The sequence below is a fragment of the Suillus clintonianus genome (genome assembly GCF_016758775.1).
Source record: "Suillus clintonianus strain FC179 chromosome Unknown DEU56scaffold_160, whole genome shotgun sequence".
NCBI lineage: Eukaryota > Fungi > Basidiomycota > Agaricomycetes > Boletales > Suillaceae > Suillus > Suillus clintonianus.
In genome coordinates, this window is record NW_024539384.1 from 1 (window position 1) to 2,086 (window position 2,086).

The 2,086-nt window shown below is 47.4% G+C and overlaps 1 protein-coding gene across 1 annotated transcript; it reads left to right on the forward strand.

Annotated features, from left to right (window-relative positions):
• Positions 1–190: 190 nt before the first annotated feature.
• Positions 191–1,738, forward strand: DEU56DRAFT_932351 (amino acid permease-domain-containing protein; the record flags this gene model as incomplete). Its single annotated transcript, XM_041358732.1, has 11 exons — positions 191–286; positions 339–439; positions 494–503; positions 555–569; positions 632–659; positions 722–819; positions 1,019–1,070; positions 1,123–1,167; positions 1,234–1,291; positions 1,350–1,488; positions 1,592–1,738. 11 exons carry the CDS (start codon positions 191–193, stop codon positions 1,736–1,738), a joined length of 789 nt encoding a protein of 262 aa, XP_041201754.1.
• Positions 1,739–2,086: the final 348 nt, after the last annotated feature.

Genomic DNA, 2,086 nt, shown 5'->3' on the forward strand with positions numbered 1-2,086 from the left:
GTCGCTCACGGTCGCACGTCGTCGCGCGCCCTCTCGCTCAGTCCTTCAGTCGGCCGCCAGTTGATCTCCCACTTATTTTGAGAGATCTGCCTCAGTAGCATCCCTTTGGGCCGACCCTACTTAGCTTGCCTATCAGAGGTCATTCTTTTGCGACTCCCAGAGTCCGCATTCCTATTTCCTCACCCACACCATGCAGACACTCAAGATCGCAGGCCCGCTCGGTCTTGGTATTTGCGCGGTTTTGTACTTGCTTACGAACGTTGCCTATTTCGCAGCTGCGACCAAAGTGAGAACTTCTTTTTATCTGCGCAGCCAAGGAAACTAAATGGTTTTGATAGACCAAGATCGAAAAATCTGGTGTCACTGTCGCTGTGGTGTTTTTCGGGAACGTCTTTGGTTCTGTCGTGGAGTGTGCGCTTTCGGTTTTCATTGCTCTCAGGTGAGCTCGCTGTACTGGGTTTGAGGGTTTCCTGACTAATTTTCTTCATGATAGTGCTCTTGGAGTGAGTCCTATGTGTTTTATATCATGATATTTGTTTGATGATGTGCCGTAGAATGTTATTACTGTGGTAAGTTGAGGGATGCTATCGATTGGCTATCGAAACATGTCGCTCAATAACTTTTCATCTAGACTTTTGCTGCGTCGCGAGTAAACCAGGGTTCGTTATTCCAAGCATCATGATTTCCTATAACTCATGCTCCCACTACAGAGCTTGCAAAGGAAGGATACCCCTACCATTCGGAAACAAATTCTGGGCTTCAAACTGGCCCGCAGGGAAGTCACCACTCCCTGGGTTGATCATCCACTTGATACCCTCTGTAAGTGCCGATCTGGAACATGATATCAGTCTGAGATTGGGTTTCAAGGTCATCGTCATCATCGCGCCTCCCCCAAATATTGTTTACCCTTTCATTTTGGACGTCGAAGGATACACAGCAGATTATTAATTTCTTTATTGTCATTGTGGGTCTTTCAACTCTTTTTCTCGAGTATTTTCTTACTTCTTGATGCGTCCAGGGTCTATTCTATCTGAGATGGAAAAAGCCAGATATTATTCGGCCGTTCAAAGGTAAGCGCGCATATTGCCTTTTCTTCATGGTACGTTAATATGTATGGTGCAGTATGGTGGCCTCTCGCCGTATTCTTCTTGGGTGCTGCCTCCTTCCGTAAGTTTCTACTTTTACAACTCTAACACTCCCCTCCTGACCCAACCTCCATATAGTCCTCATCAGCTCCCTTCCTGAAACCAACCAACGGCGTCGGCGACACCCCACCGCTACCATATTACCTGTACGATTCTTCCATCACACCTATCATGCGTGTTGCTCATTTGCCGTTTGTTCAATAGGTACTGCCTCGTCGGCATCGCCCTCATGTTTGCAGGCATGTTCTACTGGGTTGCATGGCGAATCTTGTTGCCCAAGGTATTTGGGTATGAGCTTGTACCGAGGAAGGAGAGGTTGGATGATGGGACTGTTGTCACTGTGGTGAGTGTCTGTTTTTCGTGTCGGCTGGTTTTCTGTGTTTGCGAGTTTTCTGTGTCAACTGGTTTTATGGGTCTTCTGGTTCTCTGTGTCCGCTAGTTTACAGGTTGCTCACGGATCCTACTTCGCAGTTTTCAAACAAGAAGATCCAGTGAATCGAGCGTTGATCGGAAGTGATAATAAGCTGGTCTTGAAATATAAATGTGGGACTGTACATGTATCCGAGGTTGCCATCAGGGATGTGGAACCCTGATGGCACGTTTGCCAAGACTTATGCCTCGGTGACTACTTGATTTCACTGAGTCTTGCAATAATGGTATAGCACCCTCATGAATGATGATACGCCTCAGTTTGGCACCATGGCAGCGGTTTCTCTGAAAACCACGGCATATCCGACAGTCGCGCACCTTCCCTTCTCTATTCTCGAGCTGCTGGGAACAAGAGGAAGCTGGTGAAAGTTTGCACCTAGAATTGTTCCAGCCTTCTGGGATATCAAGTGAAGAAAGGAACAGAGATCACAGAAATGAGGTCGAAGATACCAGACTCATCGGATACTCTGGAAGGTGTTGCGTCATCGAGAGGTATCTCTGTCCTAGGCAGC